The sequence below is a fragment of the Aspergillus thermomutatus genome (genome assembly GCF_002237265.1).
Source record: "Aspergillus thermomutatus strain HMR AF 39 chromosome Unknown NODE_118, whole genome shotgun sequence".
NCBI classification, from domain to species: domain Eukaryota; kingdom Fungi; phylum Ascomycota; class Eurotiomycetes; order Eurotiales; family Aspergillaceae; genus Aspergillus; species Aspergillus thermomutatus.
In genome coordinates, this window is record NW_020798167.1 from 1 (window position 1) to 22,322 (window position 22,322).

General features: G+C 51.3%; 8 protein-coding genes across 8 annotated transcripts; 3 read left to right on the forward strand and 5 right to left on the reverse strand.

The window, feature by feature from the left end:
* Positions 1–1,286: 1,286 nt before the first annotated feature.
* CDV56_100389 (exoribonuclease II) lies at positions 1,287–4,318 on the forward strand (the record flags this gene model as incomplete). Its single annotated transcript, XM_026754008.1, has 2 exons — positions 1,287–1,633; positions 1,699–4,318. Coding segments are annotated over 2 exons (2,967 nt in total), but the record flags the coding sequence as incomplete, so codon positions are not given.
* Positions 4,319–4,684: 366 nt separating this feature from the next.
* CDV56_100912 (glycoside hydrolase family 7 protein) lies at positions 4,685–5,920 on the reverse strand (the record flags this gene model as incomplete). Its single annotated transcript, XM_026754531.1, has 1 exon — positions 4,685–5,920. One exon carries the CDS (start codon positions 5,918–5,920, stop codon positions 4,685–4,687), a length of 1,236 nt encoding a protein of 411 aa, XP_026613706.1.
* Positions 5,921–6,792: 872 nt separating this feature from the next.
* On the reverse strand, positions 6,793–8,898 carry CDV56_101236 (acyl-CoA synthetase; the record flags this gene model as incomplete). The annotated part of the gene is made up of 5 exons (XM_026754855.1): positions 6,793–6,833; positions 6,893–7,125; positions 7,179–8,086; positions 8,157–8,461; positions 8,541–8,898. 5 exons carry the CDS (start codon positions 8,896–8,898, stop codon positions 6,793–6,795), a joined length of 1,845 nt encoding a protein of 614 aa, XP_026613707.1.
* A 577-nt stretch (positions 8,899–9,475) lies between these two features.
* Positions 9,476–9,940, forward strand: CDV56_101637 (BolA family protein; the record flags this gene model as incomplete). Its single annotated transcript, XM_026755256.1, has 3 exons — positions 9,476–9,523; positions 9,592–9,698; positions 9,766–9,940. 3 exons carry the CDS (start codon positions 9,476–9,478, stop codon positions 9,938–9,940), a joined length of 330 nt encoding a protein of 109 aa, XP_026613708.1.
* A 744-nt stretch (positions 9,941–10,684) lies between these two features.
* Positions 10,685–11,925, reverse strand: CDV56_101791 (syntaxin; the record flags this gene model as incomplete). The annotated part of the gene is made up of 5 exons (XM_026755410.1): positions 10,685–10,743; positions 10,802–11,081; positions 11,140–11,627; positions 11,688–11,838; positions 11,920–11,925. The coding sequence occupies 5 exons, from the start codon at positions 11,923–11,925 to the stop codon at positions 10,685–10,687; spliced, it is 984 nt and encodes a 327-aa protein (XP_026613709.1).
* Positions 11,926–13,980: 2,055 nt separating this feature from the next.
* On the reverse strand, positions 13,981–17,214 carry CDV56_102257 (uncharacterized protein; the record flags this gene model as incomplete). Its single annotated transcript, XM_026755876.1, has 1 exon — positions 13,981–17,214. The coding sequence occupies one exon, from the start codon at positions 17,212–17,214 to the stop codon at positions 13,981–13,983; it is 3,234 nt and encodes a 1,077-aa protein (XP_026613710.1).
* A 414-nt stretch (positions 17,215–17,628) lies between these two features.
* On the forward strand, positions 17,629–18,804 carry CDV56_102717 (uncharacterized protein; the record flags this gene model as incomplete). Its single annotated transcript, XM_026756336.1, has 1 exon — positions 17,629–18,804. The coding sequence occupies one exon, from the start codon at positions 17,629–17,631 to the stop codon at positions 18,802–18,804; it is 1,176 nt and encodes a 391-aa protein (XP_026613711.1).
* A 1,511-nt stretch (positions 18,805–20,315) lies between these two features.
* On the reverse strand, positions 20,316–22,207 carry CDV56_103048 (peptide MFS transporter; the record flags this gene model as incomplete). Its single annotated transcript, XM_026756667.1, has 3 exons — positions 20,316–21,685; positions 21,747–22,078; positions 22,167–22,207. The coding sequence occupies 3 exons, from the start codon at positions 22,205–22,207 to the stop codon at positions 20,316–20,318; spliced, it is 1,743 nt and encodes a 580-aa protein (XP_026613712.1).
* Positions 22,208–22,322: the final 115 nt, after the last annotated feature.

Consider the following 22,322-nt stretch of genomic DNA (forward strand, 5'->3'; position numbering starts at 1 on the left):
TCAAGAATACCATATTTTACTATGGTGTTCTGAACGAGATCAAACCACTGATTAATGATCTCAGGATCCTCACATTTTGCACGCTGATAATCGTATTTGCGGGTATATTTTGATGTAAGATCATCATACCGTTTAATGAAGTTGCTGACCCAGTTCTTTCCAATGCCAGTAGATGGACCTGATTTCCGCTGAGATAATAGTAAATCTGCCATCTTGCGTACAATATCTTGAGTTGGGGGTAGGCCGCGATCATCCATATCTAGAATCCACTTCTTTAATGAGGCCTCTTCAAGATTGGTAAGCTTCTGACAGTTTACTGGTATATTGCTTCGCGCCTTTCGACCATTGATGCGATGGGCTAGAGTGGAATGTGGGACATCATATGCTGCTGCTGCCGCTCGTACACTTTTAAAATGACCGTTTTTATATGCTTTGACTGCAAGAGATATGCGATCTTCTAATCTGATGCTTGAGTCTGCTGGTTTCGATGCCATATTGGATAAAAGGCTGGATTTGATGATGATTCGATGGTGGTTGTAAGATTTCAGGGGTTGAGTGTCTCGCTCGGTTGGGTGTCTCGCTCGGTTGTGGATTACGTTAACTACTGTAATGTCGCTATCAGATTTGGTCATCATTGAAAAAGATGGCCCCTGGACGATTGTTTTGTAGAAGACCGGATTTGATGTGAGGCGTACCCTCAGGTCGCGCAGGGTTGAGCCTCTCAGAGAACCTCCGATTCCTTTGTAAAACACCTGATAAAGATAGGAATCCGAGCAAAATTGGTAGCGAAGATACTCCGTACCATATCCAACGAGCTCAGAGGCGAGCGACACCAGTTCAAAAGTTGAAGTGATCAAGCACAAAGAACCACTCGTTCGGACGAATGAAGAGCAGCAACTGGGAAACGATAAAGTATTGGCTGGAACCAGACTCCGACCGCCAGGGCGGTGAGCAGCAAATGCCGGCAAAATGCACCAAGTTTTCGATGGGCGTCAAACAGATGATGATCCCACACTTCTTGAATCTCCAGGGGAGATTGCAGCTGTGTTATGTGTTGATTCCTGGAGATGTCTTTGTTGATACAAAGGACGCACATTTCCCGTGGGATCGTCGGGGCGAGCCACTTGCTGAAGCGAAACCGCCTCATAACTGGGGCTACTCACACAAGTCGCTTGGGGCGCTTATTGAATTGTCCATTCCTCACTCGACGGCCGCTGAGTACAAATGTTGAGGTGAGTACTAACTGAGAATGCGTTATTGGCTTGCTCTGATAGAAATCTTGATAGTCTACCCCCGCCGGGCAGGATACGCAGCAGTCTACTACCTCCATCGAGGATATCCTTTTAAAAACCGAGTTCGAGGAGAACAAAGACATTCGGAGTTATCTACGCAAATGGCAGGAGACACATCCAAACATTTTGGACCCGGTCCGAGGACCCGGGACCTCGAGTACATTAGATCCATCGGCTCCTTGGGTGGGAAACATGTTGAACGATAGCAAGGAGGCATTTGATGCCGGTAGTGATGTGCTACGCGAGGCAGACGAGGAAAACCTGGAATTTCACAATATCGGGGACGAAGGAGAAGGAATGGATGAATTCCTACAGCCAGGAGACTTGGTGGCTCTTTCTACGTAGGTCGTGCATAAGTTTTTCACTCTCTAATGCTTGAATTCGCTAACTCATGCTTGTCTCGAAGTGCCGACGGCCTTTTAAGCTTCGCAATCTACGTCCGATCCGTTCACAAACAGCAACAGTTCTATACAGAGCGAGGGAAATGGCGAATTGCTCACAGCAAAGATCTGGACTACGTCGTGAAGGGATTCGCTCCTCCAGAATTGGTCGCTCCCCTTATGCCACATTTTCCGGACACCATGGCTCAAATGAGCTTTGAAATGCAGTCAGCCATTGAAGGCGGAGTGCCGAGACCTGTTGGTGCCCCTCTCTTGCAAATGATCGGTGACTTCGATGCAAAGCTTCAAGATTTCTACCGAGATCGTGCGCATCTCCTAGATAACATGCATGAAATTGTTGCAGATGAGGAAGAGAAGCTAGAATACACACTGGAAGAACTGGCATGCAAAGCCTTGGGCATAGACAAAGAGATGCTGGACGATACCGTCCTATTCGCTGTGCATCAGGCTATACGCCGGAATTCATTCATTATTGAGAATGATCGAAGCTCACTGTTCACAAATCATTACCTTGTGCAACCAAAACGGGTCGCCAGACTCCTCGATACAGTCACCAGATGGGTACATGAGCATCAAGGATACCTCGTCCAGTCCGCGACAGGCAGGCTCATAGGAGAAGAGAAATCCAATATGAAGGACCATCCTCTGCAACAGTTCCTGCAAAAAGCCCAGCGTCTCATACGAGTGAGCAGGAAAGTGCGGTCGCCGACGATTATGGCAAGCGTTGGTCCGACGGCACACCGGTTCGCACCTGGACAAGATGGAAAAGCCATGGTTTATCGCGAAATGCTCACTGAGAAGTTCAGTGATGCCGATCGAATGATCATAGAATATTTGTTGCTATGGTGCATACCTCCTAGGAGAATGAACTCTGGGCCGTTGAGATCGGCCGGTTCCCACATCATGCGCGCTACTGGAATGTATACCAGTCTTGAGCTGAACGCAGCGACCGTAAAGCTGTTCTTGCAAGAAATAGGTGTATTATCTCCTTGGGAAAATTTGCGAGTACTCGACCAGAGTCTGGCTCTTCCGGGACACGGCATCTCGCGCAGGTCGGATGCAACATGGGAGGATGTCAAACAAGCGTGCGAGAAGCTCAATACGGAAGGGCTATCGGACAAAATGCGGAGCATGCGGACTGACTGGGGCGATCTGCCAGTATACTGCGTGGACAATCCTGATGCGCAAGAGATCGATGATGGAGTCTCCTTGGAGCCTATTCCAGGCTCGAATGACACTTTCTGGATACATATCCACATTGCCAATCCCTCCGCATTTGTCGAACCTGACAGCCCGATCATGGAATACGCCGCCGTGCGTAATCAGACCCTCTACGTCCCGGAGCGCACATACCCGATGCTGCCCAGCTCAATGACACAGAGCCATTTCAGTCTGGCTCCTGGTCGCCCTGCACTCACATTCAGTGCCAAGATGAACCTGCAGGGTGAGGTTCTAGAAACGAACATCGCTAATGGCATTGTCAGAAACGTAATCTATATCACGCACGACAAGCTGCGTAGTCTTTTTGAATCCACCACTGAGTCTTCGGAGACCCTGACAGTGGGGAGCACTATTACGCAGCCACACAAGCGGGAAGAGTTACAGAGCTCGCTAGCAGCAGAAGACGAGCGCGCTTTCCATACCTTGCGGAAACTGATGCTGGCATTTCGTGAATACCGGCTCAAGAACGGGGCCATGGAGTGGCCGTCGCCTGCTGACAATTCTGTCTCTGTCTTCGCAGGGACAGCGCCCATGAAACCCTACAACATGGATATCACCGAAGGCCGCTACTACTTGGGCGATCCAGTCATTCAGTTGCGCTTGCAGGACGTCGACCCCCACGAAGTACCTGACCTCACAAAGCGAAATCTCATCTCGACCTTGATGAATTTCGCGTGTTGGATCTCCGGGAAATGGTGCGCAGAGCGCAACATCCCAGCAGTCTACGACGGAACATGCTATCACCCCGAATACACGAGACTAACGAACGAAAACATGGCCGAATACGGAGGAGAAGGATGGCTGCACTTTTCAGCCCCCAAGGGAGTCTCCTCATCGACCCCCATCCCACATATCCCCCTTGGGCTAGACGCCTATATCAAATCCACAAGCCCACTTCGGCGATATGTCGACCTCCTCGCGCACTACCAAATCGAAGCCGCGCTGCGCTTCGAGCACGAACACGGGCGACCCCTAGACGCCGCGAGGGATACCTCTGTCCTCCCCTTCTCCAAGGACTATGTCGACAACTATATCTCCAGGTCACGCTGGAAACGTAACCGCATCAGGGACTGCGACGCTGCGTCCAAGCAGTTTTGGGCGTGCATGCTCCTCTTCCGCGCATTCTACTTTGCTGAATGCGCATTGCCCGAGACGTTCCCATGCCTCCTTCACAAGCCGTATAGCAGTACCTCCATGGCAGGCACCGAGTTCGGACAAGGATACGCGGGCGTCATCACGTCTTTAGGAGTCCGCTGCCAGGTCCTTACTCACAACGTACCGGATGCCAACATCCTCAGCGTCGTTGAAGCTAAGATTACTTCGGTTGATTTGGCCCGCATGCTGGTCGTCATGGAGGCCACGCGAGTAGTCAAGCATTTTGAGCGGGTTGGTGAGTGGCGTTAAGCTAAGACTGGTTCGCTCTTCACTTCTTCTCTAGGTCAGAGAGTTGACGGGAATTGTATTTGATAAATTTTCTTTTTGTGGATATCTCGCCTCTTTTGGTCATCGCAAGGCGTCAGGTTCGTGTACAGTTATAGAACTGTGGTTTATTATGTATCATATGGCGATCTTGAAGAATATAGAGAGCTTCCCAAGCTCCTCACCAAGATTATCTCCTGCATCTGAATGCTTTGCATATCTACAATATCCCAATCGCCTTGCTAGGATCATATGCTTATTGAGCTATGCTCGTCTTTATGTACAAGCCTCTAAGACAGAACCTTATTTACAAACCGACGCTCGAAGCGATCATACACACACCGCAGCACCCTAAGCAGAGTACGTACTACCAATATCACCCCACCTGATCTTCGAAAAAGTCACCGACGTATCGGGGTAGTAGGCCTGTATCAAAGCAGGATCTCCCTCGATGCTATTGCACGGCCCGGCATCGCCACTATCGAGCCAATGCATGAACTGGCGCGTATCATTCCAAATACTGAACGTAAGCACCATGCCCCTACCCAGCGCCTCGCCCATGCGCTCCAAACCACCCAGACCCTTGAACGTGCTCGACCACGAGCAAAAGGACTCCGTGATGGAGCTGCCGGCCGAGACGGCCGCGTTCATGATGATCTTGCCATCCTGCACGTACAGCCGGCGGATCTCGGCCAGTGTGCCTGCCGCGGTGTGATCGTCCGTCACGAACTGCGTGACGACGGTCATCCGCTTGGTGGTGTCGACGGTGAGACCGTAGCCGTAATAATCCCTTGCGCCGAGCACGTAGGGGTTGAAGGTGCAGCCGAGCTTGTCGCAGACGGAGTTGCATTCGGCGCCGGCGCACGCGTACAGGCTGGCCGTGTTGCATGGGTGCGGGGAGAAGGCTGTGGCGCGGGCGTTGGCCTCCCAGAGGTCCATCTCCTGGCAGCAGGCGCCTGCGCCAGCGGTGTTTGCCTCGCCGTTAATCCAGGGGTTGGTGTTGAAGCACTGCGCGTCGCAGTAGCCTGTGCCGTAGGTTGCGCCGGCGGGGTTGAGGGCGCTGCGGCCGCCGGAGGCGTCCATCTCGGAGAGGTAGAGGGCGCCGTTCATGCCGCATGGGAGCTTGGAGGCGTCGACGTCGAAGGCGACTTCTTGGTTGAGTAGCTGCAGCATGTTGTAGTTCTTGCTGTCCTCGGCGAGGAGGTACACGAGCGGCGACAGCCTCTTGATCTGGCCGTTTTGCTCCTGGTATTGGTAGAGCGTCATGGCGTCGCCCGTGGTCTGCACGCCGAAGCTGCTGTAGTCGGTGATGCCTTCGACTACGCAGTTCTGGCTGCAGGTCACCTTGTCCGGGCAGAGGGACGGGTCAAGGCCGCTGCTAGTGGTGCATGGTGTCTGCCCTCCCTTTTGGTGTATCCAGTGTGCACTGATGTCAAGCACGACTGAGGTGCTTTGTGCAACGCAGCCACCCTGAGAAGTGCATCTGTATGTTGTGAGCTGCGGGTGATTCTCGGGGGTCGAACCGATCTGCTGTGCAGTCACAAGGGGAAGGAGTGCCAGCGCGGCTGCTGCAAGTGATCGAGCCATTGTTGCAATTGCATCGACCAAGGATGACGTGCTCAGTCAGTGGACAAATCTTTGTCTGCTCATAGGTACAGCTCTGAGCTTATATATTGGCGCTTCGAGGGAACATATCACACCGAAGGGTATGGAACCACGGTTCGTTTTTGGTGCATATCCCCTTTGAGTCTGGAATGTGCCTGGCCATGCTGCTGCGGAACGGAGATCCGAAATATGAAGATATTGCATCATTTGCATGCTCGGTGTCGAATCCAGTATTGGGATCAGCATAAAGATCGCACTCTGGAACGATGCAAAGAGATCATGCTCATTGATTGGAGGAGGATTTGCTGAAGCAGACGTCCCTGATATCCTTCGCTCCCCACAGTCATTGGGGCAAGGATCTGGGGAACGAGTGGAGTATGGATTGAGTCGGTTTGGAAGTCTTGAATGTTTTGTCATAAGAAAACTTCTGCCTGATGAATGTTCTTGACTTCGAAGACTGTCTCAAGATTGCAAAACTAACTCAGCAAGCGCTTCCGCCGACTGGCGACAATGCCGCTCGATAAGTGGAATTACTCGTTGATCGGCGTGCCATGCAAATACTGCTTCCAATTGATTTGATATGCGTATTATTCCCGTCCAGGCGCGCTCGATGTATGGCATCTCGTCAAATTCCAGGTTTCACTTCTGGTTTTCGCAAGCGATGAATCGGCGGATATCCGCCCAAAGTTCCTTTCCGTCATTGGAGCATCATAATGGTGTGTACAATCTCAGATTACTCGAAACGATCGATGTCAGAATTGTCCCAATTGGGCCCCAGTAACCTTTGAACATGGGCGAATTTACATATTTTGTCGAGCAGCAAATTATACAGGAAAGAACGTACGATCTCGTGACTACAGCCCGAAGACCTCCTTGACGAGTGTCTTCTTGTTTACTGCAGCCATCCATAGTTAGCTTGCTGAGTAGCCAAATGACGAGGTCAAAATCACTCACTCTTCCCCATGGCATTTCTCGGAATTGGCCCGTCAAGGACCTTCATCTCTTGGGGCATCTTGTAGCTCGCTAGCCGGTCTTTCAGGGCGCGCCGCATGTCCATAGGGCCCCAGGGTTTGCCGTTGCGACCTGTTTTGGCTGCTACTTCGGAGTTCAGGACGACTACCGCTGCGACCTTTTGACCCCATTGCTCGGATGGAAGGCCAACAACGGCGGCTTCGGTGATCTGAGGGCTGAACAAACAAGTTAGTCTGAATGCACTGGCGAGAGGAAAAGGTGAGCATACAGTGAGAGTAACTCCCTCTCAACCTCCAACGCGCTGACTTTCTCTCCACCCGTTTTGATGATATCGACGCTCAGTCGACCCTGGATGAAATACATTGGGCCTCTGGCCCAGTCACCGCTGGTCCCCCTGCCGGCCTTCTCGACTACCCGGCGGGTAGCGACATCGCCTGTTTTGAACCACTTGCCTTTCCCATCTTCGCTATCCACGAAGGCCTCCTTTGTAGCCTTCTCGTTGGCCCAGTATTCGCGGAAGATCGTCGGCCCACGAAGCTGGATTTCACCTTCCCGCTCACGACCGTTGCCATCGAGCTCCTCCCCGGGCTTGATCACTTCGTTCGTGTCTGTGTCGACTAGTCTAGCCTCCACAGACGGCAGCGGCCAGCCGACACTTCCGTCCACGCGGTCCGCGAAGTCGAGTCCACAGCTGATGGTCATACCGACCTCAGTCATGCCAAAGCGCTCAAGGAGGACATTTCCATTGCTGAGATCCTGCCAGGCTTGCTTCGTCGGTGTCGGGAGAGCCGCGGAGCCAGAAATGTTCAAGCGGAGATTCTCGGGCGAGATGCCCTTCTTCGCAGCTTCCTGAATTTCGGGACGTAGGCTGGGAAAGCTCGAGAGCAATCGGTTGTAGATCGTCGGCACAGCTGTGAGGAATGTAATCTTACTCTTAGAAGTGCTGTTTGGTAAAAATGGCGCTGCAAGCCTGTTCCACACGGCGTCTGTGTTGAAAGGAAACATGAATTCAATAGAAGATCCGGCAAGTAAAGGTGTTACAATCGCATTGACAGTTCCATGGATGTGATGCAGTGGAAGAAGGTGAAGCAATCGATCTTCAGGGGCATATTTCCACGCCTCTAATAGCGAAGACGCTTGTGCCGTGAGTGCTGATTGAGGAATGAGAACGCCTTTCTAATTGATAGTCAGTCAAGAAAATCTCCCAGTCAATAAACTGAATGTAACGGAAAAGTCAATGCCCTACCGGCCGGCTCGTAGTCCCAGAAGTATAAAGCATCATCCCACCAAGCAATCTATCCCCGTCGGGTTCCTCCAAAGAGACCGGGTGCGAGCTAGTCCCACCCACTTGGATCTTCTCCTTGATATCCAGTACGGGCTCTGTATTCAACCCAGCCTTGAGCAGGTCGTGCGCCTTATCCGCATACTTCTGAGTAGAGACCAACACCTTGGCCTGGGAGTTGTCGAGGATGTACTTGAGTTCGCCGACAGGGAAAGCTGGAGAAAGAGGGAGAGCAATCGCATTGCTTGCAAGGATGGAGAGGAGTGTTACTGCAGGTCAGGATTAGCCATTAGGCCAAGGTAGCGGGTGATTCACCCGGAATACTTGTACAGAGTAGAGAAACAGTACCTACGTAATCGTAGCTATTCTCCGCAAGGAATGCAATCCTCTCCCCAGATAGCGAATCCTGCCTTCCCCCGACAGATCCTAGCAGGCGTTCTTTTGCCTGCAGCACGTCCGCGACCAAATTACCATAGGTGAAAGATCGCGAAGATGCGCTATGAACGACGGCGAGGCTTGAGGAGTCATGATCTTTGAGCGCACGAAAGAGAGGAAGATTCGGTAACGTTGACAACGAACGAAGCGAAGCTGGCGTGCTCGCGTTCTGAACTCGGCTGATAAAGGGCTTGCAAGCAAATGCTGCTCGGACGGCCCGAAGGGACGGAGAGCCCCGAGAAAGCAATGACATCAGATTGCGTCGTTGCATGGCGGATTAGTATCCCTGAGAGCGTCTCATGTAACTCCTCCACTTGCGGTATTCCAACGAAGTCTGGGTTATTGCGAGATGTCAATGCCCAAGATCAATTGCTGCGCGGTAAATTGATGTCATGGACGGAGGTGCTCCGGAGCTCTGCGGTTTGGCGTCTTACCAGTTAGCACACGTAACGCCAGAAACGATCATGGAGGCAATGAAAGACGAGTACATACATTGGGCACTAGGATGAATTCCTGCAAAATCAAGCCGAAGAAGCAGTACAAAAATAGAGCAGATGATAACATCCGAATTCCACCTCAAGGAACATTGCGGAGCAAACCATCATCCACGAAACGCTATCCCCGAAACAGCATCCCGGCATCACAGGCCCAGACCCGAGGAGACCATACGACTTACAACCCCAAACAAGACCATTATCCTCTGCAAGAGACGTCTCTCTACCGAACCATCCTCAGTTTACAAAGTCCCCAAAGGCCCAAACAACCCGTCAATGCTCCCCCTCCGCAGCCGACCAGGCCTGCTCCCCCGCCGCCTCTTCTCCCCGCTCAGAAGCACCCTCCCATCCAGAATGTCGTCCACCTCCACGACACCGATGGAGGATACCATCCGCGAGAAGGTACCGAGCATATTGGCACAATCTCCGCTTTCCTTAAAGACAAACAGCTAACCCATCGCTCGACATAGATAACAACCGCCTTCTCCCCCTCAACCCTCGTCATCCGCAATGACTCGCACCTGCACGCGCACCACGCCCCGATGCAAGGCGTAGTGTCGAAAGAGACGCATTTCCAGTATGTCTCTGTTATACTGTCAGGAAAGAAGGGAGGGGTGGGGATGAGCTAATGTGTATTTCTACAGTGTCACGATCACATCCTCTGCTTTCCAGTCGAAGATGCAGCCCGCGCGGCATCGGATGGTCTACGCTCTGCTTAAGGATGAGATGAGTCGGGATGGGGGAATCCATGCTCTGCAGTTACGGACGAGGACGCCGGAGGAGGAGGAGCGGGAGAAGGCAAGGCAGTCGCAGGCCTAGGGCAGCAGGGTGTGCTGTGGTCATAATAATGCCGGCTGACTGTCTGATCTGTGAGGTCTGCTGGCTGTTGGGATGTCATGGTTAGAAATAGACCCAAATCGGTGACTGGGTAAGGTTCTCTGTGTATATATATACTTTCGTAATGAATTAGAGTTTGATTATTACATAGATTCTAGCGCCAACGGCAGCAAAAGCGAGAAGAAAATCTAATATGTACATGTGCAACAGCATCATGCGTATCCTAGTCAACAGCAGCGACGAACCATCAAGTCGCATATTATCGGACATGAAGCAGAGATACACGACCCAGAGATACAAAAAGCGCAGGGGGGAGAGCCAAGGTGAGATGGAGAAGGAATTCGCAAGCTGCCGTGCTTTTCAAAACGAGGAGAAAATTTCAAGACAGGGTAAAACACAGGAGAATGCGATCGAGTGGTATAAGAAAGTTACACAAGGAAATTTCGAGGCGAAAAATGAACGGTCTTCGAGCAGCTCGGATGGCCAAGAAGATGAGTGAAGCGGAACCAGGCATCGGGTTATGATGCCACGCCAAATTATCCACTTTCGCTTCCGCATTGCATGGGCCACGTATAGCGAAAGGTTAGTGCAGAGGACGAGACAGGGGGATATCGAGAAGCCTGATGTAGCGACGCAGATTTTCGAGCGCGGAGTAGATCATAAGCAGCCGACAAACGTATTCTGCAAGCCGTTTGGTGCAAGCATCTTTCAAGGATGACCATTTTACTATTTGTTGGCCTGGGTGACACCAACAGCAACACCCACAACGATGGCAATGATCAGAACTAGGGTAACAGTAAGTCAGCTGAAGGCTTTTACAGCGAGGCCAAAGATAATACATACTGACGATGAGCAGCGCATACCACTTCCACTTTCTGGCATTGCGCGCGCTCTTGATTGCGTGGTCAATCTGGGTGTTTGCATTCTGAACATTGTCGACAACATCCTCGGCGCCTTGATTGATCTGCTCAACAGCAGCATCTTGTTGATGCACCAGCTCTGCAACTTCCTGGTACAAACGGCCCAGCTCAATCATATCCTGTTCGATCTTTCGAATAGCGGCGGATCGCTCCAAGGCAGCTTGTCTGGCGTCATTGGCCTGTCTGGTTCTGCTACCGGTAACCTATCAGAAGCAAATCAGCATCTGCCTAAGATATTTAGAATGACAGGTTCTCTCGTACCTGGAAGCTCTGCTCTTGGCCCATCAAAACATTATCAACGCCCTGTTCAATCTCATCGGGAGTAGCCTCTGGGTTTGCGATCTCGTATCGTCGGCGCACCTGCTCGCGCAACCGCTTCTGGAAATCCGACTGGGCTCTCTGGTACTGCTCAATCTCCCGACGCAAGTTCCGGCTTGTCACATCGACCTGAGTCTGAACACGGGTGTCTCCGGAGCCAGGAGTCTGCTTGATCTTCTTCAGGAGGTCCCGGAGGTAACGGAAACCGTTGTTGATCTCGTCTTCGATGTAATCGAGTGTCTGACGGGAGGCCTGATCTTCCTTTCCGGTACTCGAGTCAAGCAAAGCGTTCTGTGCGGCGGCGAGCTGGCCCTCTCTCTTGGCTCGCAGATCGGCAATACCGTCGTTAATTTCTTTGCATTTGTTCAGCAATGCGGTCGGGCCGGATGGCTGCTGCTGCTGCTGGCCGTAACCACCCATGGCGGACATTTCTGGAGGAGGCAACATGCGTTAGAGACATTCGCTCAACCTGAGGCTATGAGAAGTCCTACCATAACTACCATTGCCCTGCTCCATGTTGCCGGCTTGCTGGTAGGGGGATTGGCCGTAGCCTTGTTGTTGGCCGCCGTAGGCATTGTTTTGCTGCTGGCCATAAGGGTTGTACTGGCCGTAGCCACCCTGGGAGTTGTTGTAGTCCGCGTACTTCACATAGCGAAGATGTCAGTATAAAGTTTTCGTGCTTGGGACATTCGCAAGGGAAAGGGGTAGCCATTAAGAACATACACTCATGATGTAATTATGTTAGAATTTCCTATAAGTGAAGACAGAGATGAACTAATAAGCTCCTTTTTCCCTGTTGATCCCGATATGGGTTGTTTTATGATCAGGTCGCAATTCTTCGACTCCTCTGGTGCAAGGGCGATCGCGGGTTCCGGGATTCAGGAGGTTGACAAAATGCGCTGGACAAGAGCTTAGCCCGGGTTCCCCGACTGTCACTAAAGCAACGTACAGTAACGGAGCGAAGAGGAAGAACTAAAGAATGGGAAACGAGTATGACAAAAGAGAAGAAGTGGGAGGTTTGAATAAGTCAAAAGGTAAAAAATGAACGATTGAAGAATAGGGACGAAATGACAGGGTGAGACACGCGGCTGAGCAGACAGTGGCGGGCGGAAAAGGGAAGCAGAAGCGCTCTCCCAGAGTCCCAAGGGTTGGCTGTGGCTCTGAATTCCTTCGGAGTTGACAGTAGGCAAAGTTCTGGACCCGCAGGACGGCAACAAATATCAGAAAAAGAAAAAAGAAAAAGTGATGACGATCAGGGTGGTACAGAAGCTGATCAACAACTATTTAACTATTCAGAGAAGACAGAGATGAAGGTGGTAAGGATACTCACTATCATAGGTACTACATACTACTTTGTTCTCGTTCACTTTTCCCTCGTTCTTGAATATCGTTTGTGGGAATGTGGCTGATGCTGGAAGCTAGCTCCGTTGCAACTACTTTTGATTTGTTTTGATGGTGATAAATGATAATATACGCGGCTGTTAGTAGGGAGCTCCTGGATGATGCACAGACCAAAGTGGATGATCGTCAAGTCCCCTTTTCCTCCCTGGCTCACGTTCCCAAGACCAAATTAATAGCTGTGAAACATTACGGTCGGAAGCTAGTGGTGATGGGCTATGGTTTCACCTTTTGATGAGCTTGACACAGAGTAGACAGTGGTCTATCTGCACATACCTAGTCACTTGAAGCTATTCAACTGCCCTCTGGTCCTCGTTCCTATCTTCGAACAATCGTTGCCTGCTCAGGCAACCATTATCTCGCCGTCAGGCTGTGCAATCTGCTGCTGACATATCCCGCACATCCGAGGATTACCATTTCCGGCATGCCACGGTACAGGAGAGCCGGTTCGTTGGAATCCTCAAGTATGGTACGGATTGCGCTTCAATTCCACAGAGAAGTATTGACTACGGAGGCGTTGAGTCTGCACGTCATCGTTATGCATACATTTGGTCAACAGCACAATCAGAGCCTCAGCAATTGTTTCTAGAACACTGTCAACGCTGGTGGTTCCGCTTGATTATGGCCTGGATAGCTACCTCACCATAGAGGTACCTAGGTTATTCTGATATTATCCGTACCTGACCAATGGCCCTTGCTTGTTCGAATGATTGATCATTCGATACGTTAACGGAAATTTAAGCTACGAGATAGAGGGATATTATGGAGCAGTTCTTTGGTAAGAATGGCCCGATCTATCTATGTATCCCCAGCATCCCACATCAGTCCCTTGCACCGTTGCACGCCGTTACCCCACAGCATCAAAATAGCCCAGATACGAACCAAAAACCTAGCAACTATCACATCAAATATCCGAATTATCAATTCAAGTCATAGTTTGATTGTTCGGGTTCATATCCTATCATTTCTCCAGATCATACGTAAACTGCAGGTCTTGTCGTTGCAGTATTAGGCCCACCCATTCGGCAGTATGTGGGTTCCGAGGAGGCGAGGACCCTGACCGATGAACCGCATTGTGGGCTCGGTCCCCAAAACACAACCTGATTTGTCTTGCAGACTTGCAGTAGTAGCTGGTCTACTCACGAATGAACGGTCATCAGCTTATGATTCTGCCTGGGTCAGCTTATAATTAGCAACGATCGTCAGATGCCAAAATGGCTTAGCACACAGCCTCAGTGGTGTGGCTTGACAATTGCACATTTGTATGCCAGGCTTGACACGAACTGACCATGGTTCCTTCCTGAATTATCAGGCATGAGCACAATACACTGCTGTCAACCAGACCACATTGATGTCTCTTTGAAATATCAACCATGCTAATATTCTTCAATCCTGAAGCACGTTAAGAACGTCATAGAAGTTGTTATCCAATGCCAGATCTATGGCTCTTCTGCCAGAATTGTCCCTCGCTTGCACATCGATACCATCATACTTCAAAAGGAGCTTCACTGCCTCCAAATGTTCGCCCTCCGCGGCATAGTGTAGGGGAGTTCTTCCCCTACAATCCACCTGCTCTTCGAGACGAACAAGGGTTTTCCCCTCATCTGTGTCCAATTCCCACTCCGATACGGAGACATTGGGAAGATAGATATTTTGAATTTCCCCGCGACGGGGACCTCCAATCGTCAACTTGTCCTCCTTAGGCTCGTCCATATAAATGTAGTGCTTTCGGAGAAAGGACGGGACGCCAAGAAGACTTCTCCGGTATTCGATCTCTTGTTCTATCATATGCTGCTCTGTAGGAGACTCAAGATTCTGGTTCATTGTCTTATTCTCGTGGATCTCTCCTGCCTCGGCCAATGACCTCCACACGTTGGACCTCGGACGAAAGATCTGTTGCGGATTAAGCAGTGTTTTGAGTGTGTAGATGTCACCATTTGCAGCAGCAAAGTGGAGGGCGGTCTTTCCTGAGCAGTCAGTCCAGTTGACAGCGTCTGCGAGACGCTCCATTCCCGGTCTCTGAAGCACATTACTGTAAGCGAACGGGAAAATGGTTACCCCTGTGCACTCGGCTTCGTCGAAAATTTCCGCGAGCCACTTAATTCCCAGGCTGTAAAGGTAAAGTATATTGGCAGCGATTACAGAATTTCCCTGCTCACAGGCCATCATCAGAAGAGTGCGTCCTCGATTGTCGGCAACTGTGATGTCTGCACCGTGCTCGACGAGAACCTGGAACATCTCTTCCTGCTCCAGACTGCGCTTGATGTTCCATCTTCTCTCTCTGGTAACAAACCTCCACGACGCTTGCCCTCGAACACCACAATATTGGGCGTCGTTCGCGTCATCTTGTACATCGCTTTGACTGTGTGAGATCGTGTACTCCTCTGACTTACTTGAGCAAAGAAGTTGAAGTGGCGTCTGTCCTTTCACGTCTTTCACATTGGGGTCGGCTTTGTGTTCGAGGAGTAGGTAGACAAGGTCCCGATTACCCATTTCGACAGCGTGATGCAACGGCACTTTTTTGTCGTTCCCCGACGCATTGACGTCTAAATTTTGGCGCGATAGGAGCTCCCTCATATCTTCCCGATGCTCATGGTCTTCTAGCCTACGAGCTGCACATATCCGATGAAGTAGTGTATCACAACCATTCGCCACTGAAACAGGATCCGCGCCCACTCGCAGCAGATAAAAGACGGTAAAAATATTGCAATGTTCCCAAGAGTTCCGACCAGAGGCGATCTGCAGTGCACTATTGAGCAGCCTCTGCCGTTCATATGTGGGAATCCTTTCCAACAGTAAGTCTAAGATCTTCTCATCCCAGCCGGCCGAATTGGGTTGACTGACGGCAGCGAGGAATGCGGGAGATGTTTGTGTTTCGATGTCGAAGACAACAAGAGAATCACACTCTAGAAGAGACTTCACCAAGCGCCCTCTGAAAGCGCGCGGCGATGCCTCTTCCATAACTACCTGCAGAACGGTTTTGCCCTCAGCGTTCGTTGCATTGGGATCTGCCCCATTTCTCAAAAAGCAGACGAATTTTTCATGGCTGCAATCGTCGAGCGTCCGCAGAATTGGCGGCAAACCGCACTTTCCACCATTATCAGGGTCTGCTCCATAGTCAAGGAGTAATTCTAGAGCATCTGTGGAGTCATTCATGTACGCTGCGGCATGGAGAGGGGTCTTTTCATCGCGGTTTTCTGACTCTGGCGAAATTCCTGCCTCGAGGAGCAATCGAATGGTTTCCAGATTGGGAGATTGGCGACATACTGCCTCATAAAGGACTGGCGAAGCTGTTCCGGGACTCCAGTCGGGATCGTCCTTCAATATCTGCAGCAAGTGTCTGACAGCATCTGTTGGCCAACGCTGTTGAATTACATAGATAAGGAAATCATTTCCTTGCGAATCAGTCAGTAAAGGATCAGCTCCGCAATCTCGCAGAATGTCCATCATCTCCATGAGGCTCGCCGCTTCAGAAACGTCATTGGTGGATCCTGACACGGCTTGATTTCGAGTGTTCACTGGTCGCCTGAGCTGGGCAAATGTGCTGACTCGACCATGTCGTAGAGATGTGTCAGTGGACCACAGCACCCGCTTACCATGAAAATATGTACGAGGTACAATGAACAGGTCTTGCGGACGAAAGACGTAGACAAGCGCCTCTGTCAGAGCAGGCCATCTGAGGTCATATGAGTGGCTTGATAGCCCTCTGTCTACAGGGACGCCTGCATTGACGAGATATCTTGTCAATCTTGGCCAGCACTTGCGGACAGCGAGTCCGAGTAGCGTGCGAGCCGCTTCGGATCTCTCGTAAGGTTGCGATGCCAGTGTGTCTGCTTGCAGGAGCTTCAGCACCATAGCTTCTGTAACTGATTCCGACTCAAGGACCGCGCGGAGAACTTTCTCCGCCGGCGATAGCCACCCGTCGTAGTTGGAAAGAGGCAAGTTTCCTGTCCAGCGTTGCCGCTCCGGGTCATCAGTCCTGACAACATGTAGGATGCTTCGGCCTGCAACGACTATCACGTCGATACAAAACCGCAGTAACAGGGGCATGGCGAAACTCTGAACATAGCTGGGAGACAGAATTGGAAGGGGGATGCGAAATAGGCGTCTGACAAAGCGCTCCTTCAACCTGTGAGAAAGAGTGTCGGTATAAGTCCACCAATCGAGATATCGAGTCCGTAAATCGGCATCCGAGAGAAGGCTGGCACGCGAAGCGTGCATGAGGAACCAAAAGTAGCGACTCCCGTACAGGCCGACGTTTTGCAAAAAGCCAGGAGACAATGACATGGCCAGCTTGTGCATTGCAAGAGGCGCCAGGAGGGCTATGCCAGTTCTGACGACCGTACCCTTCAGCGCAGACGCTAGCCACCGGAGCTTATGCCAAATAGTAGGCGATCGTTGGTTGTCACTGTGCGACTCCTTCATACAAACGATGGGGCCGCGCTTAAGAAGGAGGTCCAATATCTCCTCGCTCCCGTTGCAGACGGCCATAGAAAGTACATGCTCACGTCTGAAGAGCCCGGCATTAGGATCAGCCCCTGCGGCTAGAAGATTCGCAACAGTGGTAGCATTGGATTCTTTCACTGCTTGTAGCAGCTCCTCTTCAAGCCAAAGTGACATTATCCGCCTGACTTTCAGATGGGCTTGTAGACAAGCAGAGACCTGGAGCAATCTCTTTCTACAAAGACGACGGGGGCAAATGGCTAGAACTTAAAAGGCGCTTCTACAGGCCTGCGCCTGACCGCATCCTTCAGCCTTGCCTTGGTCTATTCAGGCGCTTAGCTGAAACCACTCGTCGGGCAAAGGTCAAGGCTTCACCTTCGTATTCCGCAGTGTTGCTGATTGGAGCATTCCCTTTTCAAAAAGCAAGTAGATTCAGCCACAGTATCCAGGGCTGCTGACTGTCAGCCAAGCCCATCATAGCCTCCTTTGAATCAGGCGTCGGTTATGAACTTTCTGAAACCATAAAGTCAGTGGAGTACCTGGCTCGTGGAGAGCCTGACAACGACTCTTTGGCAGTCGAGATCACTCATCATGGTGTCCGATAACCTGCTGTCCTCATTGTCGGCATACGCCACTATTGTGGCGGTTCCGATCGGGCTAGCGACCCTCGCCCTCACGGAGCGCGGCTCGAGTATGCTCACCTCCGCCTCGCGAAATGCGCGAACGGCCTTACGACCGTCAGAAGGGACCTGCGGAAGGAGGCTCTGGGTGGATTTGAAAGATGGTCCGCTGCACACCTCCATTTGGACGGCGAACAGTTACCAGATGTCGCATACGAAAGCCGCGCGGTGCTGGGAAAGCACTCTTACTACCGTCGTGAGCAATTGGAGTCCAGCTTCCTACGTAGTCGAGAAGCCCGAATGTCTGCCCCTATCCAAGGAGTTCCTTCACGTCGATCTCCGAGTCATCTTGGCGTTCGTCTTTATGGCCGTCCTCAAAGAGAGGTCTCGGCAAACAGAATATCGGTCCGGACCACGAACTTTCGCTATGAGCGGTGCTGTTCTCGAGGTACAAGTCATCAAGCCAGATATTGTGATCTTGCATCTTGAAGGAACCATCCAGAGGACGTTCACAAAGGATTACGTCCAACGCCTTTTGGGAGGATACCCACCTCTGCTCGTAGACCCACAGAACGTGAGTGTCTTCAAGGCTGGTGATGAGACACGTGGCGGATGGGTCGTCGCGCTGGGCCTTGCATCGAACTACGACCCGGAGGACGTATTTTTGCCGGTGTACTCTGACTGCGTGAGGTATCACAGCGACCGACGCGGGCGTGTCTTTTGGCGCTCGATGGACCGCGTACGACTTATCCTCGAGAGTATTTGGGCGAAGGCCTTCAAGGATGACGCGGTAGCATACAAGCAGATAATCAGCGCCATCAATGCACTTGAATTCATTCACAAGTATGAGACGGAAAGTGGAGTGGACCAGATTTTCAATATAGCGACACCGCCGAATCTTCTGTCGGTACAGGATCAGAACCGGATCATTGCACACTTCAACGGACCACCAAGCATTGCAGATGATGAAAAACAACAACGGCGGTTCCGCGCTGAGTGGCAGCCATTGCTGCGCTATGTGTTGATCGCTGCAGTGAAGGGATCGGTCGAATGTATTGCGTACTTTAAGAATCCAGGCCGTGAGCTGGAGCACATTCTCCCAATGGAGGTCCTGAAGTCAGCGAGGCTTTACCTTCGAGGTTGTTAGCTTGATCTGAAGAATGAACTGTCTTCCTGTGACGTTAGGTCTTAAGGGTGAAGTCATCGAATAACTTCTGCTGATGCATTTCGACAATAGCAAGCTCAGAACCTTTGATGTGCTTTCATAGTCTCTCGAGCCTAAACGAGGCCTTTCCCGAACCTCCGTTTAGTGCTAGATCAACATCAGGCCTGTGGGAAGTTGTTGACTTGTTGCAGCTGTATCCAGTTTCTGACGTTCACTAGTTCCGAAATAACGGGAGCTCAGGAGCAGCCGAAGAGAGGCGTACGCGTCAACCCATAAAATGCATCTTCGTCGAACAACTTCCAGCGTAGACTAGCCCTAACCTCTGCGTACTTGTGAAAAGCCAGAAAAGCTTAAATCTAGCTTGACTTCAGCGCCACAAGATTGATGAGTTTGCAAGAAAGCCATTCTATCAAGATAAGGTATTCTGTACTCAATTGACTCTGTATCACCATCTATCTACGGAGTACAGTACCTTAGGCTTGACCTTGCGTCCTCCGTACGGGCATATCAGCATGCAGAGTCACAACACTGAACACACTCAAAACAAAGGAATCCCTCACCTTCATCCTTATCAACCAACAACGTCAACAGCCTACTCAAACTCAAGGAATTATCTACCTTCCCAGGCAAAGTTAGGCGACCTCCATCACGCTCTCTTCACTTTTCACTTTTCACTTTTATTTCCTTCAAATAAATTCAAATCCAAGCGCCAAGCGCCAAGCGGCAAACCAGCCACTTGTTTTTCCTGCAGCCGTCGGCCCACCCCGACAACCAAATAACCCTCTAACCAGATCAGGCCTCGGCCTTCGACATCCCCACTGACTGACCCAGTCCCTGCGCCAAGCTAAGCTTAATCAGTCAAGACATGAGTAGCCTTCATTCAATAGCATGCCGCAAAAGGACTAATCTCTGAGGATATGGGGCGGTCTAGCTGCATTCAGGCCTGAATAATCAATACCTAAGGTACCTTGGAGAGACAAAGACTCCACTGGTGCACCTGTTTTAACCCTCTTTCTGACTCAGGTACTCCATACGGCGTACAGGTTCTTATCAAACTTGGGATCTGATTTGTGATTGTTTTCTGTCATGTTTTGTTCAGCGATTATAAATTGGAATAGTATAACAGTCGGTGGTGGGCCCACTGTGTCTGACTTGCGCTGTGGTGTGACTGTCTGCCTAAGTTGGGCTGTCTGCGGCCGCGTGCTTGCTTGCCACGTGTTGGGACTGGAGTGTAGTACAGTAGTACAGACTACGGAAGACTCCATGTGAATGCGGAGATGGCTACCTTACGATAGAAGACGGAGGTGTTTAGACGTCATCGGAACGTGTCTCATTTATTTACATCTATCTCATCGCTCAGATCTGCTCAGCAGGTGCTGTTACGCGTGCCCGCGCGAGTCCAAGTAGAGCTCGTCCAGCGTTCATCCGAACATTAAGAAGAGAAACATTACTATACAGTAGAGAATAAAAGGGGAGAATCATAGACCTAAGGTCTAGTTCTTGTCCTCATGCACGGGGGCAGGAGGAGCATCCGGGTCGTCGGCGTCGAGCTTGTTCATGTCATCCTCCTGGGAGTTGAGGTGGTGGAACACGAACCAGAAGATGATACCGACCAAGAAGGAAGCGACGGCCAGACCGACGAACATCCACATGATGGCTGGGTCGAAGGCGGCGGGGGTCAAGGCCTCGGCCAGGGCGGAACCGAAGGCGTTGGTGAGCAGGTACATGGACTGCACGAACGACTTCATCGAGGGAGGGGCCTTGGTGTAGGCATACTCCAGACCGGACACGGAGGCGAAAATCTCCGAGACACCGATGAACATGTAGGCAGGAGTCTGGATGGCAATGTGGACTCTGTTGCCTTGGGACTCGCCGTCGACAATAGAGGCGTCGCAGAGAGGGTGCTCGTAGCAAGGGCCAGCAGAGTAGATGAGGTGCTGCACAATAGCGGCGTACATCATGGCAAGAGAGGCGACGATGAAACCCAGGGAGATACGAGTGATGGGACGGAAGCGAATGTGCAACCGGCGCAACAGAGGATAGACGAGGGTCTCCAGGATAGGGATGAAGACGATAATCGAGATGGGATCAAAGTTCTGCATCAGATCGTTGGGAATACCGTGACCCTGCATCTGCGCGGCCTGAGTGACGAAGTTACCGGAGAACTGGCCATAGACGACCCAGTAGATGGGGAAGAAGCAGAAGACACGGCAGGCGACCAGAGCACGCTTGAGCTCATCAATAAAGTGATCATCCCAAGGCAAGTTGGTTCGGTTGCCACCATTGGCAGCCTGCCAGCTGGGCTTGGGTGCATCCATGTTGCGGTTGACAATCATAATTCCGAGAGCCTTGAAGGCGTCGGTAATGATCGAGCCCTGAGGGGGGCGGACAACGTAGTACTTGCGGCCAACAATAAGCACCAGGGTACCACAGGCGAACATGCAGAGACAGAGCAGGTATCCGGACCAGAAGCCGATATCCCGCTCCATGTAAGGAGTAGCCAGCAGAGACAGAGAGCCGAGGTTGATGCAACCGTAGAAGATCATGTAGATACGCTGGATGGTCAGAGCAGGATCGATGATGACCCGCTCACCCTTCTTGGTGGTCGAGACAGCCATCTTCTTGCGCTTGTACTGATCGGCAATCAGGGGAGCGACGTTACTCTTGATACCACCAGTTCCCAGGCCAATGACCAGAATGGCGACAACGAAACCACCAAGACCAGCACCGTGCTCGAGAGCAGTAGGGATCGAAGTGCAGACCAGGATCAGCAGACCGACCAGGTACACGCCGCAGAAGAGCACAATGGTCTTGTACTTTCCGAGGTATTGATCGGCAATGATGGCACCAAGAATAGGAGTAACTAAACCGAATGATGTCAGTATATTCGTCACTGTTTGAAGCTCAAGTATAACATGTCTCACCATAGCACCAGAACTGGAAGAAAGTAGTCAGACCGGTGGCACCCTGGTGACCCAAACCGAGAGCACCGCGTCCCTTGCTACCGTCCAGAGGGTTGTTCACGTAGTTCTGGAACAGACCCGACATGCCGTAGTAGGTGAAACGCTCGCACAACTCGACAATAGCCACGAGCCAGGCGGAGACGGGCAAGTTTTCTGCGATATGACGGAGATTCTTGGCCTCCTCCTCAGTAGGCTCCTCCCCATCGGGAGTGTCTAGGGAAGCCTTTTCCACGGCATACTGGTCCTTCTCGTTCAGAACAACCTCGGAGACAACATTGTCCTGATGGTGAGGTCTGTTGAAGATCAATGGAGTCAGAAAAATTGCGGCGGGAGAGAAGATACGGTGAGAGGGTGTAGGAGGGTGTTGCAAGCGACACTTACAGAGTAACCTCAACCTCAACCTCTTGATCTCTGGTAGACATTTTGCAAAGAGGAACCAAGCAAGGACTGCCCGAGCCGTGTGGGGGGGAAGGAAGTTAAAAGGCTTGTTGTATCCTCGCGAGTATCGAGCGAAAGAGAAACCCGAGGAGGGGAGGA